The sequence below is a fragment of the Ambystoma mexicanum genome, chromosome 10 (genome assembly GCF_040938575.1).
Source record: "Ambystoma mexicanum isolate Mex_15411 chromosome 10, UKY_AmexF1_1, whole genome shotgun sequence".
Taxonomy (NCBI): domain Eukaryota; kingdom Metazoa; phylum Chordata; class Amphibia; order Caudata; family Ambystomatidae; genus Ambystoma; species Ambystoma mexicanum.
In genome coordinates, this window is record NC_090932.1 from 1,233,955,580 (window position 1) to 1,233,976,581 (window position 21,002).

Here is a 21,002-nt window from a genome sequence, read left to right on the forward strand (position 1 = left end):
TTTTAAACGTATTATTATTGTATTTATTGAGTGCGGACCGAGCTTTGAGAGGCAACAGAGCGCTTTACACAGGTATACAACAGTACAGATGCATAACGGAGCGCTTTTCAGAGGTAACAGAACAGATGTACAGCGGGGGTAGAATACAGAGGGACACAGATGAGGACTATGGCTGTCCAGGGTGGCAGGGGTTCAGAGGCGCGGATGGCATCTAGCAAGCCAGTTGGCGCGGGGGGGGTGAGGTGATGCTTTCGGGACTCACTGTATATCTTCCCTCACATGTGGCAGTCTAGCACTCAGATCCTGTGTGTCGTTGGTTTCTACGTGGTGTGTCTTGCCTGGGTCCAAATACCTCCCTTTGTAAGTAGGTTTGCCTGTGTTTACCTGCTTTTGGGTATTGTTGTCTGCCTATGGCTGCCTGTTAGTTCCTTATCTGCATCAGATGCCTTTCTGCTTTAGAATGTCTCCCCATTTTGCACGCCTATCAATGCAGGCTTGCCCTTTCCTGCCTGCATAAGCAGTGGCGCCCCAGACATTTTTCGTAGGGGTGGCCTGATGAGGTCACTGGGAATCTTGGGGTGGCACACCAAAACAAATCCATAGAAGCGGGCAGTTTCAGCGTTTTTATAAGGGTGGCAGTGCCCCCGTCCCACTCCCACCCACCGCCCCCACCTTGGTGGCGCATCTGTGCTTAAGGCTACCTGACTTTCTAGACGTGCCATTGTTTGATGATTCCTTTGTCATAAATGTGCCTGCTTTCGGTTGACAGTCTATGACAGCTGCTCTTTTGTTTTGGGTGAACGAGCTGTCTCTTGGTGCTGACCAACCTGACAGTCGCGGTGGCTCATGGAATTAATCACAAAGAAGATTTCAAAGAATCACTGAAATGGAGGGAGTGGTCCTCGTTCTCACGGCAGTGGGGCAGGGTGTTGGATGTTCATGGACCCTAGAGGTAAACCAGTCTGCTGGGGATTGTCGTTTGACAGGGTGGATGAAAAGGTGGAGGAGAAGCAGGGAACTTTCTGTGTTGGTATGTTGTTGCCCTGTTTGACAAATATGCGTCGACTGCTGGTGCTACCTACTTAGGAGACTGGTTTTGTACTTCATTCTGGACTATGATCGCAAGGCGGGAAGATGAAACATCAAGGACTCTTTTCCTAAGGTTTGAAGGATTCGACAACAGATGAATGTTATATTAGTGGACACTGCGCTGCCATTTGCACGTTCTCAGGTGAGCTGCCAAACCTGAAAGAGAGGGGTGAAAGCCAGGAGTCAAAAGTGGTCATAGTCAAGCTTACAGTTTCCTAGGACGCCAGCTACTATTCCTCAAATATCAGCCTGCAGATATGTGAGGCTAGGTCATAGAAGATGTAATGGGAATAGTCATTGGTAAAGCCAATAGGTCTGCCTTTTCAAATGAAGAGGCTAAGAATATTTGTGTTCTTGGGATCAGTTTTTTTGAGATTTTTTTGTCCTGTGTGTGTTCTAGAAAAACATCATATAGTCTACATTTGCTAAGACAGTCCTTTTGGTTGAAAGGGACAATGTCTATTAAGTTCTGTAGGATCCAGGGTCTACTCGCTCCAGGTGCGTAGACACCTGTTGGTTGTAGTCCCTTACCCATGTGCATTGTTGGCAATGCCTAACTCGGATTGCTATCTTTGATCAAGAAATAATATAGAAGATGAGGGTTCTACAAGCTTTTCAAAAGGGAAAAAATCTACGTTGTGGCATGGGGTCTCTCGGACTGGGTGTCTCCTACTGTCTGCTGCTTTCTTGCTGTCCACTTTCCCAAGGCTTGGCACTAACTGTCTACCTTTCAAATGCAGATCTTTCCTCCTCTTCCTCCTCAGTGGTGCTTAATGACATTGGCTGCACCTGTTATTTGTGGTATGGGCTGCTCTGTAATTAGGCCATCTATTCACGGTCATTTCATGTGTTTTGACAGGAGGCTGTCGTAAGGTTATAACAGAGCCAACCACCATTTTAGATTTTATACTGGGGTTTGACCTGTGGGGGACCTCCGCTTCTCCTCTCAGTGTCCCCGCTTCTATTGCCTGCTTCCGTTTGGGTCTCCCCAAGCCCCGACTCCCAGCCTGGGATTCATCAGTCAACAAATCTTTTGGTAAGCCTGGGAAAGTTTTTTTTTTTTTATATATTAACGTGTTTGTCACTGTGAAATTGAAACACAAACTCCTGTGAATCTCTGCAAAGCAAGATAACATGCCTATTTGTTTTGGCCCTTGCTTGAAAGACGCACGTTTGTTTCTTTCTGTGTGGGCGCACACAAACTAGTATCGTCAATCCCTGTGGCATTGTTGCCAGAGAAATACATTTATTTGCCCCATTGTTCACTTCTTTATAATGTTGGGAGTTAGTTCGTTTAAAGGGAATACGTTTGTTTTCCTCATCGTTGATTTGGTGCTCGCTAGACGGAGCTTCAAGCTTCCACCAGACCATGGAGATTCCTTTTCTTTTCCCCCTCTGAACTTAGGGGTCTTGGGGTGTCCTGACGGGTTGTGTGGGGGGCTGCGGGGTCATCTTGTGCCTTTCATCTCCCCAGTGCAAGGGACTTTTTCACACTTCCTTCTGATAAAAATGTTTGGTTGTTCGATTACTGTTTTTAGAGTGTACATCCCTAAAGCTAATCAAGATTTTGTTTGTAATATGAAGGGTTCATTAATGTCCTAGACTATTAAGAGTGGGGGTTGGCACAGTGAATACCTTAACTCCCCCAAAGGCCTTTGCTGAACTACCGGTCCACAGGATTTTAGCACACTTGGACTCCTTGAGCTGCTCTGTGAGGTATTGAGCGATGGCGGTGAAACAGTGAACAAACCAGTGATTTTATCCAGCTAGGCCCATTGCTGATAGTTCTTTCTTGGTTTTGGGAATCCCACTTGGAAGCCCAGGAAGCAGACAGATGTTAATGCCAGATGACATGTGGCTGGGATTATAGTGCACAAACCCCCGTGTTCACTCTGGAGTTGCTTCAAAAAAGGCATCTGCAAACTGTTGGAGAAAAGTCTATCAAATCCTGGGTTTGCTGGTGCATCAGAGTTTCCAGAATCAGCATTTCCTGTATGATCCCAACAGCCAGGGCATTTTATAACCTAGGCGGATCAAGTATCCATCAAAGTACAGTAACAATTAAATAGACTAAAACACAAAATACAGTGTACAAGATAAAACAAACGAAGTTCAATAATATAAAAATATCAAATTGATTCATTAAAATTCATCAAATAATTTCTCAGTTTAAAAACATGTTAAAAGTAAGCAATGTCCAGGCCACTAAAAGGGTTTTGACCATCAATAAACAAATGGATGCAGGCCTACATTGTCTAAATCCCACTGATTCTAACAGTCATTTTAAGGTATTCTTTCTGATCAAAGTATAAATGGGGCGAAAAATGCATAATATATTTTTGAACCCCATTACAAAAAGGACACAAGTGGTCGGCTGGATTAGTGGGTGTAACAGCGGACCACATACACCTGACAGCTTTCAAAGGCAAAAGGTTAAACTTGGCCCTTGTGATCAAGACTCTTTGGAACTAGTATTAAGTCCAGGTTAGATATTTATCAGTACTGTTTGTAGACAAAACAATAAAAGCATGATTTTAAATGTTACTCAGCTCAACCTCCTCCTGATTCGAAGACAGTCTTTTCTTTATAGATTCTAGGTGCCTCGCTTCAGTCGAAAGGGAATTAAAGAGCTGGTTAGAGTAACCAATAATGCTATTTACAAGAGCCAGCTGGTTATTAGTATATGATAATCAGGGAATTCCCAAATAGTTGGCCTCTGATGATTTAAAATTGAATGGGTAAGATTGGCTCTTCCATTCGAACTAACTCTAAGCCAGAGTTTGGTGGGCTGCCTCATTCGTCTGCAAGAGGTGGCAAACAAAGCCCCATGTGTCCTGAGATGGTAGCAGTTGAATTGGGTAAGCCATGTATTGATTTAAAAAACCTGTTCCTCCACAACTTGTAAACTTGAAATCTCAAAAAATGCCACCAGCCCTGACCTATAGCTTGCAATTAATTTTACATTTGTTTGAAATACTTTAATCATCATATCAATAGTCTGACATTGAAATAAATGAGCAGAGCAAGTCAGGCCAACTAGGGCCTGAACCTTTTTTTTATTTTTTTATTGTTCAGGTGTGTTATGATATGATTGGTTATTTATAATGCGCTTAATACCCAGAGGTTTCTAAGCGCAGACCCAGGGATCGAACCTGTGGTGCTCTCTGTGTCGTCTTGCTTCAAAGGCGAGCACGTTGCCACTGAGCTATCCTCCCGAGACTGTTGATCCATTTAATCTGGAAGTAAATGTAATTTGCAAATAATCATATTAAGTGCAAGGATTAATAAGTTTGTTCCGTGCACGAAAGATAGGAAGTCAAAGATGCCCATGTCCTGCTGAACTTTAAATGTTACTGTTCATCTGGCAGTAGGTGGGCCATGAATGCTGGATCCTCTGACTTACTCTAGCTTTTACCAGTTGATATGTTGGACCTGGCAGGTCTTCCTCTGATCACCTTGGTGGATGAAGAATTTGTGACTTGGTTCACCTTGTACGGTCCACTGCAGTTGGCTGTTCATTTGTTTGCAGAGGTTTTGGCCGGGACTAACACGAGTATTCCATTGCAAATGTTCTCCGGTCTATTCCATCATCATACAGCCCCTTTTGTTTTGTATGGCTGATTTTCAGATTTTGGGCCAGATACTGAGTCAGCAGGAGTCTTTCATGTGTGGTTTGAATACATTTGATAGCTTCTCTCTCCAACTCCTCTTATCCTTCCCAGGCTTCCTTCAAAATATCTGACAATTGTAAGGCTTCCTTCAGTTGAGAGGCAGATGTAGATGTTATTTATAGAGTGCACCCCCTTACCTCTCCTCACCTCTGTCATACTGGAAGAACAACAAGAAAGCACAGTGTTTGAAACCTGGTATCATCCCAATACCACATCGAAAGTATGAGAGATGTTATGAGCTCAAACAACCATATCATGTCCCCTCGAACTGATGCGGTAGACATGAGCCTACAGACACCCCTGGACATAGAAGAACTATAAGTAAAGTATGACTGATGAAAAGTGACGCCACCAAAGAGAGAAAATACATGGATGGATTGAACTTGAAGTAGGGATATCTAAAGAATTAATATGTGATTGAAGTGATGAAGTAAACATATATGCAAATATGAAGAAAACCATATAAACTAAGAAGATAAGTGGCAATTGATGTAATAAATGTATATATGCAGAAACGCAAGGTAGATAAAACAACATAAAAGGTTGCTAAAGTAGGATATAGGGTCTCCGGCATGGTGGATGGCGGAATTACCGCCCCCATCACAAGGTTGGCGGGGACGGTAATTCCCCATACACCATTTGCCCTTCCCCATTCTCATTTTGCCCCATAGGGCATAATGGGGATGGGGATGGCGCTAATTACGGCACTGTAAATTACGGTTGCCGTAATTAGCTCCAAGGTCCCTTAGCGGGTTGGATTTTAATGCCTGCAAAAAGCAGGCGTTAAAGCCTCCAACCCGCTAAGGGACCTTGTAATCAGGCGCTAATGGTTTACCGGCGCCGACGCTCTTTACGGCGCCGTTAAACCATTAGCGCCAGGGTCGTAATGAGGCCCATAGAATGAGAGTAGAGCAGCCATGTTGAGAAAATGGACGTCGGCATGGTATAATAGTAAGAAAGAAGCCTCGAGAAGGGAAACCAAGGCTGCAATGCTGACAGGCACTGGAATACAAATTTGTGCAAGAAGAAAGGCTATTTGCTTGCCTTAGAATCAAGGATACCTCAGCAAGAGCAACTACATGTCTCAAAAGGAATCAAAGAGGATAAGGTATGCACGCAGGACATATTTCTCTTAGATTAAGTAAAGGAGTAAACAGTTGCGAATGCCAAGTATTGTTAAATTAAAGATGTAGAAAGCACATGCAGAATGGAGCAACAAAGTCTTCAGAGGCCAAGGAGAGTAATAGCACCCACTATAAATTAATCAAATAGCACTAAGTAGAAGGGCAAAATGGACAAAATCATGGTCTCCTCAAACGTGATTCAGGTCCGGAAAACAAGGCCATTCATAAAGCTCCAGACGAAGATAGCAATGTGCCTTTATTCCCTTTAAAGTTCTGAGGAAGAGAATAGCCAGCAAGGTCAACCACAAAGAAGCAGTCTTGGCTTATGGCATAACTGGTGAGAGATGGTAGGCTGAGAGATGGTAGGCTAATTAGCTGAGAAAGGTTTCATTGCTTACGTGCTGATAAAGAGCTCATGTCCAAGGTTGGTAGGAGCTCCAACCAATCATGAGGGTCTGTGTAATGGTGGACCATACATTGTTGCACGGGCCTATCTGCTGCTGTTGATATACTCGGTTGCATGTTTTTAAATCGACAACCCAAATACTGACAAACTTGTTCATTGAACTTAAGTAACGAAGAAATGTTGACTTATCTTATTTTTTTTAATTTGAGGGGTCCCCCTCCCAAGCCCTCTGTTTTCCCAGCTTCTTTACCACTCCCCAAAATCCCTCCACCCTTTTTAGTTCTTTATCCGATCCACATATATATATTTAGTAAAAATGTCAAATTCTTTTTTAATTATTTGGGTTTCACTGAAAATGTTTGTCACTATTCTTATTTCGATATAAACACTGTATACCGGTTTACTATTATCAGTATTTTACATAGTTGGAGGTAGTTCAAGTCTTGCCTACCAGATGAGACATCCAATGATGATAATACAATTCAGATAAACTGTATTGTATACATTTTACCTAACCAATCCCTCCACCCAGTAGGTTTTTTTACTGTTATCCAAGCAGTATGATGTCATAGGTGACGTATGTCACGGTATAAAATCGTTTGTGCAACCAAAATGCATTGAAAGTGTGTGAGCTGCAATCTGTTTGTTCAAGTTTCCCTACTTTATTGAACTGATAATAAAGTAGTATTTTGCCATATTCTTTGAGTCTGTCTGGTTATTTGGGCTGGCAAGCATTTATTGTGGTAATGCCATTTGGAACTTGGAATGCTCTCGGTGCTATTACGCACTTACATATACATGTCCAAAGGGTGAATATCTAAAAGAAGACTGTAGCATATCAGACTTCAAGGTGTTCTTAAGGACAGGTATGACCAGTGACATGAAGGGATTTCCCTGATTGGTGAGGGTCCCTTTGGGAAATCTTACTCTGGGAATTTGGAGAATGAGGTGAGTAAATATTCTTGACAGTCTGTGACTAAGACATAAAATATTGTGTGTGAGACCATCCTGAAAAAAGGAGTGTCGGAGGGGGGGGATATTTTTAGTGTCTAGGATTGCGGAAGGCATTATGTACAAACAGCTGGAAAAGAATGTGCAGGTGGTATCAATGTAAAATAAGGGCCATGTGCATTGGTGAGTGCAGGCAAATAGATAAGGAAGTGAAGGGGAGAATGGGGGGTGGTGCCTCCCTTAGGTTTACGGGCACCCAGATGGTTGCTGGGAGATAGGGCAGCCTGGAGCATGGATTAAGGTTTCTGGGGGTTTCCCCCAGATTAGGACAAAAAATAGGTAGAAAAGAAGTGGCATCGATTGGTGGTGGTAGACAGTGCTGGCAGACAACTCCTTTAGCAATGGAGTCCATGCCAATAGGTCTGCACTAAGCAAGTGGGGTGAAATTATCACCTAGGCCATTCTTGAACTTGTATCCCATGGGAAAGGCCCCTGGACATTGGGTTGCATTATTCATAATAATGAATTTTGCAGTTTATTAGGCAGTCACACTCAACTGGGGGAGATCCTTTCCCCCCTCAAGCAAGGTGGCGTGCACCAAAGCGCTATTACAGATTCACTTTGGCGAGGGATCCAATCCGTCTCGCACCCACCCCAAAAAACATACCCTGTGTCACCAATGGGCTAGGAACCAGGCTGGTGTAAAGTAATAATATATATATTTATTTATTTGTTTAAGGTTTGACAAAGAAGACTAGCAGCCAATATCAACCACCAATGCTGTGACAACACCCAATATCACAACTCCAAATTACTTCCTGTTATTAAAACAACACAGGTAACATTTTGAAACATGCAGTCACAACAGATTTAGTTGCAAATAAACCAATAAAAACCATTCACAAAACAATCGAAACATCGTTTTGAAACACACATTCAAAGGACAGGCAATGCTTTGGGATTCTGTTTTGGGAGGCAAGTGAATCAATGGGAAATGTTGTTTTAAGGCTTTCATTTGAAAGGCACAGTTGGGAACAGGAACTGAAATGGGGAAATCGTTTTTCAACTTGTATTTAAAAGGCAAGGTTGGGAAAGGAAAACAAAGGAAAATCGTTTGTTAACATACATTCAAATGAAAAGCAATGCTTGGTAATTCTGGTTTGGGATACAAGCGAATAAAGGAGGAATTTCGTTTTGCACCCTCACATTCACTTGAATAGCAGCGTTTTAGAGTTATTTATTTTGGAATCATGGACACCCTCCTTCGGGACAGGAGTCTGGGGTTTCAGGAGGACACTAATGGAAACGATAGGACAGTTAGCTCCCCACACAATTGATGGCTTTTGGATATTCTACTTACATGGGAAGCTTTGGTCAGGGAATACAGCAGGGCTCCTCTGAGGACAGCGCAGAACTGATCCAGGGCTTTCAGTCAAGGATTTTCTTCTGCATCCAGACTCCTTCTGGCTCCTCTGGTTGGGTTCCAGAAAGCTTCTAGTTTTCCCTGTCGCTGTCTCCAATGCAAGGATTGAGGCCTCTTTGCTAGTTGTTCCTCACAAGAGTCTGCCAGCCGGCTATCTCCCGTAATAAAATCAATAGACCCCGTTCCGATACAAACATTCCCACTTTTAGGGCTGCTGATGACACTCCAACATTGTTATAATTCCCATGGTAAGGACTGGCTAGCACTCTCCCTTCACCTCCCACCAAGACGCCCACTGGCTGCTGATAGGACCAGAAGTTGGTAGATGTGTATGATGTAGGCTGAGGGAGCAGAAAGATTTTTCATCTCAAAATGATAAGTGGGTTTAACATTTTGTGTTCTGAAACTCTCATAACATGACAGCTATGCTAATTTGTCAGTTAACTACATACTTCTATATATTTTGGGATTCTACATTTTATGGCGAGTTGGAAAATACTCATTTTATTTTGGCATGCCCTTCCTGGGCAGAGCCACTGTTTTTTGTGGTTTGCTACTGCGCCGAAATAGTTACGACTGACACTACATACTGCCAATATTAATTTCACCATCTATTAGTCTATCAATATTTCCAATTCCTCAGATTTATGAAAATGCCAGAATCATAATTTTGATCATAACTTAAGTTATCTACATCACATACAATAGAGTTCTAAATGGTCCCAAATGGCTTTTGATACCCATTAAAATGAACCCAGGGTGGGCTCCATAGGACACACAATGCTCTTATTATTTAGGAAAATGTGTTCAATGTATAATCAATGGCACTGCATGTTATGAGAGGTAGTTTCATTTCTCCTCCAAGTTTCCATTTAAGCATGCAACTAGCCATCTGCTCAGGTCAATGTTTATTCTACCCTCTTCCTCTGAGCTTCAAAGGGTCTTTGTTCATAGCTAATGCACATTTTATGTGAAACCTGACCTTAAAGGTCATTTCTGTTGGTCATGTTATCTGTAAATCCCATAATTTCATTCTACTTCTTTGTATATCTGAACATTTAAATTGACAACCAGACCGGTTTCCTTGGTGGGCCCAACCTCAAAGGTCCTGGGGTCAAAGTTTCAGCTCAGAGAGAAAAACAAGTAGCAGTTCACAATTCTGAAAGGCTAGTCTATTGCATTTACCCCCCGTGTACATGTAACTTTCAATACTGCACCAGGGCCTGTTATGCACAATTTAATCTTTCTTAACTGGTTTCCTTGGTAGGCCCAACCTCAAAGATCCTGGGGTCAAAGTTTCAGCTCAGAGAGAAAAACAAATAGCAGTTCACAATTCTGAAAGGCTAGCCTATTGCATTTACATGTAACTTTCAATACTGCACCAGGGCCTGTTATGCACAATTGAATCTTTCTTTATACACTGTATAAACAGAAATAAGTTCATTCTTGATATTCTTCACAAAATATGGCACAGTTACGTAAGAAACCAGTGTTAATTTATACAAAAACAAAATACACCTTTCCTTATAAATGTTGTCATGTCATGTGCTGAAATTAAGTCTCTTTATTTCTCATGAAGGCAATTTGTCATTCGATTTTACTTTTCAAATGTAAGGCATCATTCCTCCTTTTTAGCTTCCAAATTCACAGTATTTCAAATGTATTTTCTTTCCATGTGCACTGTTGCAGTTTTGAATCTGTCAAAGTGTCATTTACACAAAGTCAGCATCTGAAGTGCCCCATGTCTTTTGGAGCCCATTTGATGCAGTTAACCATATTCCAGTTCTAAGTTGCCCTTGTTTCCGCTGAGTGCCTGTACATTCTAAAAGAGTGGAGGGAGGCCCAATCTCACTCATTCACTAGGTCTTATGTTAACATCACTGTTTTGTACTGGCTTTTATATTTCAAATGGATCTCTACACTTAGCCAGCTTCACTCTCACAATGGGGCCTAGCATGACCTCTCCATCTCTGTCACTCAGGGGCTGTCTTTTACAACACACAAAGATGTATAGCTGTCCTACCCTAGGGGTACTCTGGGGCTTATTGAAATCCACCCCACTACATGAGGGAATGTTAATAATGGGAAAAGGTAGTAATGGTCCTTCCCTTGTCACACACCCAACCTCTGGAACTCGATCCCAGCATCAGCTGAGAATGCCCCACAGTTCTCCAATTTTGCAAATCTCCCAAAATTGGCCTGTTTCAACAACACCTAACCAAGGACTAATCCCGATGGATACACACACTGTAATTCACAGTACTGAGATACTATTAAAAGATGCCAGACCAAACGCTGTCTAACCACAGCCTATACTGCACTATGCTATTCTTGAGCTACAGCCACGCTTTCAACTATAAAATAAGCATATCCATCCTGAATGTATTTTGGCATATTTTGGACCTGGAGTTATTACATGACAACCCCCTCACCCTGATTTTTGTACATCATTTGTAACCCGTTAATTCAAGCCCTTCCATTCCAATATGTAAGGTCCCATGGTTTAGAAATCCCCTTCTTGATAAATCGCATTATCAGTGGCAGTCTTAACTGACAGATTCTGATGCTGTGCAAGCCCCAACAATTCCCTGGATTTGGAATGATTTTGATTAATATGTTGATGTATTGGTTGCCCATTAAGATGGCACCCCAATATAATTTCCCCTGTTATACACTCCCTCCCCACAATTATGGGGACAAGAAACAGGGTAATTTAAAAATCAATGGAAAGGTGTTCTCCTTCTGTTATGCAGTGAAAGTCACCATAAGACATCCGATATCATTACGTGGGCTTATTTACCCAGTTGAACCTGGCCTACCTGTGACAATCTCACAAAATAGAATATATACATTCAGCCATAGAACAATACTGTTAAGAATGTTTTGTAACAATTCTAATCCTAACAAATACAAGGCTACTTCTAAACAGCACTTACATGTATGACCATTATGTCACGTTTTATCGTCAAGTAAATTAAAGCTCTTTTCAGTCTGCCTTTACAAAATCAGATTCAATCAATGGGGGATGATTTCAAAACATTTTATTTTCTCCAGTATCAAAAACAAGTAATGATACCAGACAAAGGTTGCATTAAAAAATGAGAGTTATCTACATATATTACATGAATTCACCTCCGGGGTTATGAGTTTCTAATTTATATGCATGTGATTTACATGCAGGCTAAAAGGAATTGCATCAGAATCCTGCAGTTTTGGCTCTGAAAAACAGTGACATCAATTGTTTACTTCCAACATTTTCGCTCACCGGCCGGATCTAGTTGGATAGTTTTTTAATATTCTGATACACGGATGTGTGCCCCTGCCATTTTATTTTGTAGATTGAGTCCCACTGGCTTAAGATTCTTTTTCTGTCATATGTAGCCTAAAGTGAGGAGTTGCATTGGATTTACCTTTGCATCATTCTCTATGGGAGTAGAAATTACATAATTAAACTCCCTCTCATTTCTGAATTCAGTTTATAGCTATGGATTTCACGGACCACATACTATCAAGCATTTCTTCATTAGACTATGATGCAGATGTCTTCATATCACAGCCCAATTTAACTATATCTGTGAAAACACTTTTTGTACAACTTTCATTTATAAAATGCTACACTGTCAGCACTGGGAAGCAGTCCCTATTCATACAGTGCACACAGCACAGAAAGAAAGGTAAGGTTTGTGTATTTAAAAGTAACCTTCCTTTGATTAAATTTAATGGAAATGGGATATAACTTATATATAAGACTTTCAACTGCAATATCCTTTTCTCTTTCTTTGAATGATTGGTCTTACTCTGCGTGCTGTGCACAGAAATGCTATTTCTACACACAGTCAAATCTCACTTATCTTTAGATGAAGTGAGAATGCACTGTTGAATTTCAAGCAAAATATCAAGGCCCTCATGAGTTTCCATACAAGAATCAGGCGCCCTTCCCTCTTGGCAAGCGAATCGGATCTAGTTAATCTTCGCTCATGAATAAGGCCCATTTCTCCAGTGCCTGTCCAGGTTCTGCACCTATCTATTTTGAACAGGTGCTTACATTCCTTCCAGCTTTTAATTCCATATTCAGAATCCCCTGTGCCTGTCTGTTTCTACCTTAAACATGGACCATATTCCCATGCTTATGTCACACTATTTGATTGGCCACTCCTTTCCATTGGCTTCCCTTATTGCCAGATACTGCTACAGAATACACCCTTCCAATCTTCATTGGTTGATTCTCATTCCTGTGCAAATGAAAATAAAAATGGTCTGCGCAAAATCTGCTCTTAAATGCACAATTTATTTTATTCTATAATTCATGTTGGTAACCTGCCATCTCAATGGAACATGGATTACTGTAATCCTCTGGCCTAAACATATTTCAAATGGATTGTGTCCACATCTTTGACATGTAATGTCCACAGCTGTGTACTTCGGAAACTTTTTGGCAGAGGGCGTCCTGCGTCGATGGCGTCGGGTCGATATCCCTCAAAGGCCTCCCTCAAGGGCGACGTCACCGGATGTTATAGTTCCATTTTCTCTACAAACATGTTTGCTTCGGAGACTCAGCGTGCCTTGTGTATTCCTCGTGAATATGTCCTCTTCTTTGACCCCTCTGACTCTGCGGTCTGGGTTTAAGACTTGCCAGGACTGCAAGTCGAAAATGTTGACTACCGACCCGCATCGCATTTGTTTGTGGTGCTTGGGTGAGAGTCACGACACTGATGACTGTTTCAAATTCCAGTCGCTAACTGCGGAGGCCTTGCGGGAGCGTAAGGGAAAGCTTCAGGTAGGCAGGGGTTCTAAACCCAGTAAGTCCCATAAATCTATGTTCAAGGGTATGTCCACCGACAATTCGAGGAGCGACTCTCTGCGTCAGAAGGAGTCCCGGGATCGCGCTCCCGGACTGTTTCCTGCCATTCGTCCTCCTCGTCTCGGCTTTCTAGGAAGCGTCATCACTGGTCGCCTTCCCTGTCTTCCTCGGAGCATGGAGCCGTGAGGAAAGTGGCTTGTCTAGCAAAGTCCTCGACTCCGGAGGAATGGGCTGCCTTCAGGGAGCAGATGTTGGTGATTTTTCAATTGCAGGGCACAGTTCCGTCCGCGCCTTCTGATGAAGCCGGCAAGGAACAGTCTCAATCCCTGGCTCATACGTCTTCAGGCTTGGGTTCTCTGCACGGTCCTCATTGGCAACCTTCGAGGTCCCGTTTGGACAAGGCTCAGGATGGTTGTAAGAGATGTGCTTCCAGGTCTCGGTCCTCATCCCCAGCGAGACAGCAGAAACATGCTAAGGGCTTGAGATCGGCATCTACTCCGTCGGCGCCGTGTCTGTCGGATACGGACATCGAAGATTTGCCTTCGTACCAGCCCTCTGCGCAGTCGGCACCCTCAACGCCTTCGCGGCATTTTGTCTGAAATTTACCATCGGAGATCCCAGGTACTGTGGATCCTCCAAGGAAGGCTACTTTCAGGTCTGTAAAGCCTATTATGGACTCCAAACCCTCGGCTGTTCCGAGACAGGACTTTTACCTCCCTCTGGATGACATCTATGAGGAGGAGTAGAGGTCAAATTTAGATCTTGACGCTGTTAAGCTAATTGGAAGATTTAAGACAATCTCTTCATGATGCTAGTAGATTGGACACTTCTCCTGAGGTGGAACTTGGCAGGCCTGAGCCTGGGCCTCATGCTGAGTCGTCATACAGGAGACTTATGGCTAGAGTACCTGAATACTTTTGGTTAGTCCAGTCCTCCGGAAGCTTTTATTCAGGATGACTTAACGGATATTTTGGACCAAGTTCTGTCCTCTGACCTAGTGTTGCCATTTCATTTGACCTTGCAGAAAAGGGTGGCGGCTGCTTGGCAGACCCCGGAATCTCTTCCGGCAGTTAACAAATCGTTAACTAAAAAATACCGCCCTTCTGGTAACAACTCCAGCTACCTTTCATCTCACCCCACTCCCGAGAGTTTGGTGGTTCAGGTGGCTATGGCCACCTCGAGGCAGGTGGCATACCCTACCATCCCTCCTGATAGGGACGACAAACGCTTCAATGGTTGGGCACGCAAGGTGTTTTTTGCACTTGTGCCTTGACAAGATTTTCACACACTTTGTGGAATTGTGTTTCTCTTGCGGCTGAGCATATTCCCGAAGCAGAAGAAAGGGATGGGTTCCTTGCTCTCGTGCAAGATGGCAAGGATGCCATGTGTGAATCCCTTCAGTTGGGTTTGGACATGGCCGACAGTGTTAGCCGGTCCATGGCTGGAAGCACCAATATATGCACATTTTCATGGTTGCGGAAGTCGGGTTTTGCCCCGGATGTGCAAGCCCGTCTTTTGAACATGCCCTTTGATGGCAAGCATTTGTTTGGCAACAAGGCTGACGAGAGCCTTGAGAGGTTGCAGACCTCAAATGCTGTGGCAAAATCTTTAATCGCAGCTGTGGGTCAACCTCTGCCTTTTCGTCCTCGGAGACAGCATTGGGGGGAGGTTCTTTTTGGTACTAATGCTCCTTTGGTCAAACGAGAGAAGCCGCAGTTAAAGGGGTCAGTGTAAATGTACCAGTGGTGGTTGGGGAAATAAAGGTGACAGAGCCACTCAGGCAGCTGCCTCTTTGCCTTCAGGCGCTTCCATAGCTGCTCCAAAACAGTCATGAGGCCATGTCCCATTGTTCACCGGTTGGGGACAAGCTATTACTTCGGATGCGTCGGTTCTGTATACAATCGCCCATGGCTACTGCCTTCCCTTCCTAAAGCGACCTCACGACAATCCACCAGGGAATCTCTCTTTGAAGCTTCCAGATCTGCTCCTTGTGCAGGGAATCTTGACCCTGCTAGAGAAAGGCACTATAGAACTGGTGCCTGTAGCAGAGCGGAACAAGGGATGGTATTCCCCTTATTTTTTGATCCCAAAGAAAGACGGGGGATTGAGACTCATCCTGGACTTGCATTGATTGAACACATTTCTTAGGAAGGACAAGTTCAAGATGGTCACTCTATCTCAAGTCCTCCAGGGCCTTCAACTTCAGGATTGGTTGGTGTATCTGGAACTCCAGGATGCTTACTTTCATGTGCGATTCATCGCAAGCACAGAAGTACCTGAGGTTTGCGGCTGGTGACTCACACTTTGTTTCGAGTCCTGCCATTCAGATTGACCTCCGCCCCGAGGGTCTTCCCCAAGCTAATGGTGGTGGTGACAGAGTATCTCAGGCGACAGGGGATTCACGTATACCCCTACCTGGACGACTGGCTGATCCGTGTGCATTATCCTGTGCAAGAATTGGATCACCTCGATCTCACCTGCCACTCCCTCCACCAGCTGGGCTTCTCCCTCAATTTCATGAAGTCACAGCTGACACCTTCCCAAAAGCTCCAGTACATTGGGCTGTGTTGGACACGACCTTGGGGAAGTGCTTGCCTCCCAAGGTGAGGGCTCATCACATTATGCAGATGGTGGACAAGTTTCAAGATGCCCAGAGTCTCCCAGCTTTCGAAATTCTTAAGGTTGCTCGGCCTCCTGGCATCTTGCATTTTTCTGGTGCAAGAGGCCAGGCTGAGGATGAGATCCCTACAATGGGTTCTCAAGATGCAGTGGTCGCAATTCTCAGGCAAGATGTCGGATCCCGTGCAGATTCCACTCTCGGTCTCCCAGGAGCTTTGGTGGTGGGTCAACGAGGGGAACCTGATGAAGGGGGAGCAGTTTTGGCAACCATGGCTGGAGATGACTGTAGTGACGGACGCTTCCCTCACAGGATGGGGAGCACATGCCGAAAACTTGACCGCCAGCGGTCGTTGGCCTCCATCAGAGTCCAAACTCCACATCAACCTGTTAGAGCTGAGGGCCATCAGGCTGGCCCTGAAGGCTTTTCTGCCATCTGTGCAGGGGAAGAGTGTCCTGATCATGACACACAACACAGTGGCCATGCATTACCTTAACAAAAAAGGGGAAGTGGGGCCACTCCCGTTGTACAGAGAAGCAATGCAGCTCTGGTTCTGGGCAATCCAGCAGGGAATTTCGCTCTCAGAAATTCATCTGGCTGGAGAGGACAATGTGGTGGCGGACGCTCTGAGCAGGCAGAGCATGATCTCTCATGATTGGGAATTGGCCCAGAAAGTCCTTCTGGAGATCTTCGCCCTTTGGGGAACGCCACAAGTGGATCTCTTCGCCACCAGTGCCAACCGGAAGTGCGAGAGATTCTGCACAAGGGAATTTCCTCCGAGAGGAGCCTTAGGAGACACATTCGTAGTGGATTGGTAATTCCCACTGCTGTATGCGTTTCTTCCAGTCCCCGTCATTCCTCGAGTATTAAGGAGGTTACGGAGGTTCGGGTCCCACATGGTCCTCATTGCTCCGGATTGGGCCAGGAGAGCGTGGTACCCGGACCTTCTAGAAATGCCCATCTGCCCTCCACGCCGTCATCCCTACTGAGAGGATCTGCTCTCGCGCAAGGGTGGGTCAGTGTTCTGTCTTGATGGTCATGCAGATATAAAATACCTCCGTCCCCAAGTACCACACGAGTAGAAGAAAAAAACACTACTCATGCAATCTTTGAGGCCACAGGTGTAGTGTGACATAGGCCTGGAACCAGGAATGCCGGAAGAACCCCCAACCACTGTAAGGCAAGGAATGATGATTAAGCAATGACAATGGCGTTCTATGAGTAATAAAAGGACAGTACCAGGGACTTACCTAGTGGGAAAGGAGGAAGGTAATGAATAACAGGGTAGCAGGATAACCGGCAGCAGCAGCAGGCTGATGAAGTCTTGTGGACACTCTGAAAAAACACCTGAGCAGGAGCAAAGCAAGAACATGATCTGTAACCAGTCCGTAAAGCGGTCCGAGGTCGAGAATAAAGAGTGGCGCCAGAGTCCAGGGTAAATCCGAATGCAGATTCAGTAAGCAATCCAAGGTCAGTTACCAGAACAACAGGTGAGCAGTGTGTCAAAATCTAAGGGCAATCCAAAGACAAATCCAAAAACGCTCCGTGGTCATGAAAGGAGCAAAAACAGGAGCAAACCAAGACGCTAAACAGTCCTCCAAAGAAGCAGCTGTGAAGCGAGGCTTCCGTGTTACCTCGATCCATTTGAATGTGAGGGTTGTCACGTGAAGCGGGTCACGTGACCGCAAGCAGCGTGTTACGTGTCCCGTGTAGAGTGCAGTGATTGGTGTTGCTTTGCGTGCGTCCGTTGTTTCTGAGTCATGTGAGACCACTTCCTGATCACATGACATGACCGTCCCCGAATGCTCGCACGGCACTGCTGAGCATGGGGGAATCGCCATGGCAACTGCCAATGCAAGAATGGCCGCAAGTATCCCGGATTGCCAGCAGGTAAGCCCCGCTTCCGACTAAGCCGCTGCTGCTGCCGTTGGGTATGTGAACGGGACTGGGGAATACCAGGGTTTTGGCGGGCGGTGGGTAAGTGTAAGGGCAGAACAGTCAAGTGCTAAATCCAGAGGTCAGGACTCTCAACCTTCACGCTTGGTATCTGAAAGGTTGAGGTATAAGGATTGTGACGTGATGGAGGTGTTGCTTTCGGCCAGGAGGCCAGCAACAAAATACCTGTACCGTTGGCGTTGGCTCAAGCTTTGCAACTGGTGTAGAGGACAAAATGCTGATCCTTTTCAGTGTTCCATTCCTGTGGTGTTATCTTTCTTGCTTTCTTTGGCCCACTTGGGCCTTCAAGTGGGTACCATTAAGGGTTACCTGGTGGCGCTGTCTACCTACAAGCGCTCGTCTGAAGAATGTTCTTACTTTAAGATTCTTTTGATTTCACAATTTCTTAAAGGACTCACTAATGTGTTCCCTTCGTCCCCTTTCGAGGTGCCGGTTTGGGATCTGAATTTGGTTTAGAAATTTCTCATGGGTGCTCCATTTGTACCTATGCACTCTTGTCCTTTGAGATTATTGTCCTTCAAGACAGTTTTCTTGGTTGCAGTTACTTCTGCTCGCAGAGTGAGTGAATTGCAGGCACTTTCATCTTAGCCGCCCTTTACTGTGTTCCACAAGGATAGGGTTGTACTAAGGGTGCGCCCTTCCTTTCTATCTAGGGTAGTGTCTGAAATTAATTTGAGCCAGAAAGTGGTTCTTCTTTCTTTCTATCCTCCTCCCCATCCTAGTAAGGAAGAGCAGTGTCTCCATAGGTTGGACCCTAGGAGAGCTCTGAGCTTTTATATTTCTAAGATGTCCAGGGTCAGGGTGGACGATCAACTCTTTGTGGGGTATGCTGGTGACCGATTGGGCCAGGCTGTTACAAACAGACCTTGTCCAGGTGGATTATCCTCACCATTACTGAATGTTACCATTTGGCGGGCAAGGACCCTCCTGAAGGGTTGCGAGCACATTCCACTAGGGGCGTGGCTACTTCCACAGACCTGCAGCGGGGAGTTCCTATTAGGAATATTTGTGATGCAGCCACATTGGACTTTATCCACACCTTTGTTAAACATTACTCCCTGGATACACCCCATGGTTAAGATATGGCCTTTGGTAAGGCGGTTCTTTATTCTGCCATCTGATTGGGTACTTTAAAATTCTTTTCCCCCCTCCATTTTCTGGTACTGCTTTGGGAGTCTGTCAAAGATGTGGAATACGTTGGTGGACACAATCCATTCGAAGAACAAGTTACTTACCAACTGGTAACGTTCTTTCGATTGGATGCTCTCCAACGTATTCCACATCACCCTCCCAGCCTGCCCCTCTGGAGAATTTCCTATGCGATTGCAGTTTACGTTTCCACAAGGCTATATGCAGTCAAGCAGGCATTGGATATGTGCATGTCACACGTTATGAAGGAAAAAACATAAGCTGAGGCTATGGGCACCGTTCATCCTATTTATAACATCCAGAGATGTCGCCCTCGACAGACGCCTTCGAGGGACATCGACCCGACGCCATCGACACAGTACGCCCTCTGCCAAAAAGTTTCCGAAGTACACAGCTGTGGACATTACATGTCAAAGATGTGGAATACGTTGGGGGAACATCCAGTCTAAAGAACATTACCAGTTGGTAAGTAACTTGTTCATTTCACCCTTAGTATTTTTCTACATTTGGACACTTCAATTTTCCATGTATTTGTATGCATGTCATTAGCATCAACAAGCCAGTCTCTATGTTCATAGGACCCATTTTTACTCTCTTGAAATGTTTTCTTAGATGTTTGTGAAGCTACTTGCAATTTGCATTTTACTAGGGATGCCATTCATCATGGCAGTGAGTAAGCTGCTCAATCTAATAAGAAACATACTTTTGTGAATGGCGCCTCTTTCATTCTTTCAGAAAAGCTATTCTGTTGTCAGTTTTCTTTTTAAGAAAACTATGCACTGGATTTTCTCCGACAGCCCTTCTGCACCCACCACAGGAGTCAACCTGCCTCTACCACTGAGTCCTCCACCAATCCACCCCACTTCACTGCTCACCTCTTTGCAGCATTCAGGTCCCTCATCATCCAGGCTGCCCAGCTCCCATCCATGTAATGTCCCATTTCTATTTCCATCTTGGCTATTTTGTTTTGTAGATTTCTTAGGGAAATTGGGTGCACACAATACGAGCAAAGCCCATTCCTAACAAGAAAATCCTTAAAGTTAATCAAACCCCAGATGGTATTACCGATTCTGGAAAGAGATCACCCCTGATGTTCAAGGGCGGGCAGGGTGGATAACAACCTTGGCCCTCACAGAGGACCTTGCTTGGCTCGGGCTTAACTAAACTCAGTGGGGTGTTACCAGCCCTATCCAATCCTGAATGTGAGCATGAATCTCTAATTAGGAGCCTGGAAGAAATTAAACAATTTGTAAAACCAAGTGTTGACATCTGGGGTATTAACTATTTTATGAAGCATGGTGTGTTAATAAATTACATATTTTTTCACAAAACACTCACTGTGATGTTATTTTTTTCATCTAACATCTACTGTGGCTGATTACTTATGCCTCTGCATCTCTTCCAGGGAACTGGACAACAAATCCCAAAAGGCCATGCCGCTGGGAGCAGAGAACGATCGGGTCTTCAATGACCTCTGGAGGAACAATAACATGCCTGTTGTGCTGAACAACCCCTACCTGGAAAGCGAGCAGGTGAGAATATGTGCCAGATGTGCCAAAGATGCAAAGGGGGTGCATTTTTAGCATCATGGAGAGTTTTGTTGTTAAAAGACCACTTTGGTACCTCCCTGTATCTCAACTCATCAAAAGTCAATTCAAACACAACTCCATGGTACCTTACCTTAACCAAGTCAATACCTCGCGTCAAGCTCTCTCTCCTCACTTGCTGACTCAGCGCTATCTACCTACTTTAATGATCACTACTAAGCCTTCTCCTTCATCCAATCCCACCTGCATCCTCAGCCAGGGATCTACC

General features: G+C 44.5%; 1 protein-coding gene across 2 annotated transcripts in view; it reads left to right on the top strand.

Annotated features, from left to right (window-relative positions):
• The window catches only part of NOS1 (nitric oxide synthase 1), an 833,905-nt gene that overhangs the window by 429,194 nt on the left and 383,709 nt on the right, over positions 1–21,002 (top strand). For both annotated transcript variants that reach the window (XM_069619207.1, XM_069619208.1), the window contains exon 3: positions 20,593–20,719. In XM_069619207.1, coding sequence (XP_069475308.1) covers positions 20,593–20,719 — 127 coding nt within the window. The remainder of the gene's footprint in view (positions 1–20,592; positions 20,720–21,002) is intronic.